Source organism: Silene latifolia, chromosome 1, assembly GCF_048544455.1.
Source record: "Silene latifolia isolate original U9 population chromosome 1, ASM4854445v1, whole genome shotgun sequence".
Lineage (NCBI taxonomy): Eukaryota > Viridiplantae > Streptophyta > Magnoliopsida > Caryophyllales > Caryophyllaceae > Silene > Silene latifolia.
Window position 1 is genome coordinate 164,877,462 of NC_133526.1, and position 2,258 is coordinate 164,879,719.

The window sequence follows — 2,258 nt, forward strand, 5'->3', positions numbered from 1 at the left end:
GCAATTTTCGACTTTGATCATCTAAGATTTACGCAATTTATCATTCTCGTGAAATAAGATATACTGTTTGTATATCGCTGAAGTTTAAGAATCATTATTAAAGTAAAATATAAGCTAATTTGACAATTAGAAAATATTATAAACTCGTAAAACACTTGTAAATTGAATAAAAAACCAGGTAAACTATTTCATGGAGTTTTTATCTTTTTATACTTGTCATTTTCACATTTTGAAATGCTTTATTATTTTCTTATCTGTTGATATATATTATTTTAATTGTTCACACAACTGTTTTATAAAACAAATAAAGGAATAATACTAAGTTTAAGACAGATAAATGAAAATTTGTGATATTTCAATGTATACATAGAAAAATAGTGATAATTATAGTAACATTATTATTTGGGTTTTTCTAACGTTAAGACAGCCAAAAAAAGAAAGAATTTAATGATGTCTTTATGGGAAATTGTAATATACAATTATTTGTAAAAGGTGTTAACAAACACAAATATTACTATACAACCAGTTGTATAATAAGCATTGTAAAACCCTATACATTAATCCGAGCTTATGTGCAATTTTATTGAGTTTGTAAGAGTTTATTTTTTTTATGTTTAAGTGTGTGAGTTCAAAAACTTTAAAGATAAATTTCGATTCTTTTTAACAAAACTCGAAAACTTTAAAGTAAGACAATTTCGGATTCTACATTATACAACCATATACAACTGGTTGTATAATGTACTAATTGGTTAACAAAATGTAGCACCTACTAGTTAATCAAACATCCCTCCAATTTCCCACCACTTCAAAATGTTCCCTCTCTCCTTGGCTTTCTCTTTCACCCATTAATGTCACCTATTGAAAACCAAGCATCCCCAACACACTCCCACATTTCTTCACCAAATCTATATCTCACTTCATTACTCCTTCTCCTCACCCTCTTCTTCTACTAAACTCCTTCAAAATCCCAAAACTTTCCCACATTGAATTAAATTTGATAGTTACAAGTAATTAAGGAGAATGAAACTCATACCTTTCCTCTCTCAATCAAAGAGTTTAGATTCAAAACTCAATAATAATAACTCTTCTACACTATGGCATATCCCTACTTGTGGCAACTTAAACACCCTTTCTTTTAGAGCTACTAATAATAATATTAATACTTTCTATAAAGATGACAACAATTTTAGAACATTCAACTCTGCATATCTTGACACTACTCCTGAGTCATTCTTCACTGTTTCCTCTTCTTCTAGGAGCTTCTCTACTATGTCCGACGACAACTCGGGCGACCCGATTGAGTCCGTCATCCAAGGGTTGAGATCAGACCGCCTCTTCTTCGAGCCCCAGCAGAGTTGCTCATTAGTATTGGACAAACAGAAGCCTCCTGAGGAACAACAAGATCATGTAAACGAGGTCGTCGAAGACGGGTGGGTTTATAAGGAGAGTGAAGCAATGTGTATGGAATCAAGTAACCCATGTGAAGATTTTAGAAGGTCAATGGAGGAAATGGTAGAAGCACATGAGTTGAAAGATTGGAAAGGGTTAGAAGAGCTATTAGGATGTTACTTGAAGATTAATGCGAAAGTTAATCATGGTTATATTATGGCTGCTTTTATTGATTTGTTAGTTAATCTTTCTTATATTTCATCATCATCTTCTTCCAATACTACTAATACTACATTATTATCTTCACTTTCATCTAATAATTTAATTTGTTCTTCTCCATCTACTCCTCTTTCTTCCATTTTAGATCATGCTGATGATGATCATTATTGTAATCATGATGATGATACATAATAATCAAGATTATTATTGTTTCTATTATTTTATTATTAACTAGATTAGTTTTTTATTTTTTTTTTTATTTTTTTTTTGAGTTATAGTGAACTTTTTAGAGTCAACCTACACTAAGCCAAGTGATGTTGCAAATTTAGTATTAGTACTAGATTGAAAAATCAAAAAAAGGAAATGAAGAAATATATGTGGGTTGAAAGTACAATGTAGCTCCCTTGTTTCTATATTATTTTGTTTTATTTCTTAGATTTGAAACTAATTCCGTTGCTTCTTGGAAGTCCGAGATGAGTGCTTGCGAAGCAACTTGCACATGCCATAACAACTTAACAAGGACTCCAATACATACGGGTGTTGTAATTGGATCGGTCAATTCAGTTCTATTAAGTTCAGTTTAATTTAGTTTAGTTTTAACTTTTTTCGACCGCAAAGAACAGAGCTTTAGATTAACAAAGATTTTATGA

At 30.8% G+C, this 2,258-nt stretch overlaps 1 protein-coding gene across 1 annotated transcript; it reads left to right on the top strand.

Annotated features, from left to right (window-relative positions):
- The first annotated feature begins 337 nt into the window (after window positions 1-337).
- On the top strand, window positions 338-1,827 carry LOC141586615 (transcription repressor OFP13-like). The gene is made up of 2 exons (XM_074407909.1): window positions 338-360; window positions 1,017-1,827. The coding sequence occupies exons 1-2, from the start codon at window positions 338-340 to the stop codon at window positions 1,798-1,800; spliced, it is 807 nt and encodes a 268-aa protein (XP_074264010.1). The 3' UTR covers window positions 1,801-1,827.
- Window positions 1,828-2,258: the final 431 nt, after the last annotated feature.

What these genes read in the sequence shown, in the direction of transcription:
- LOC141586615 (XM_074407909.1), top strand. Translation starts at nt 338, where the DNA reads ATGAAAATTTGTGATATTTCAAT. An exon ending in AAAATTTGTGATATTTCAAT is followed by an intron (nt 361 to 1,016) that starts GTATACATAGAA and finishes CAAGTAATTAAG; the next exon opens with GAGAATGAAACTCATACCTT.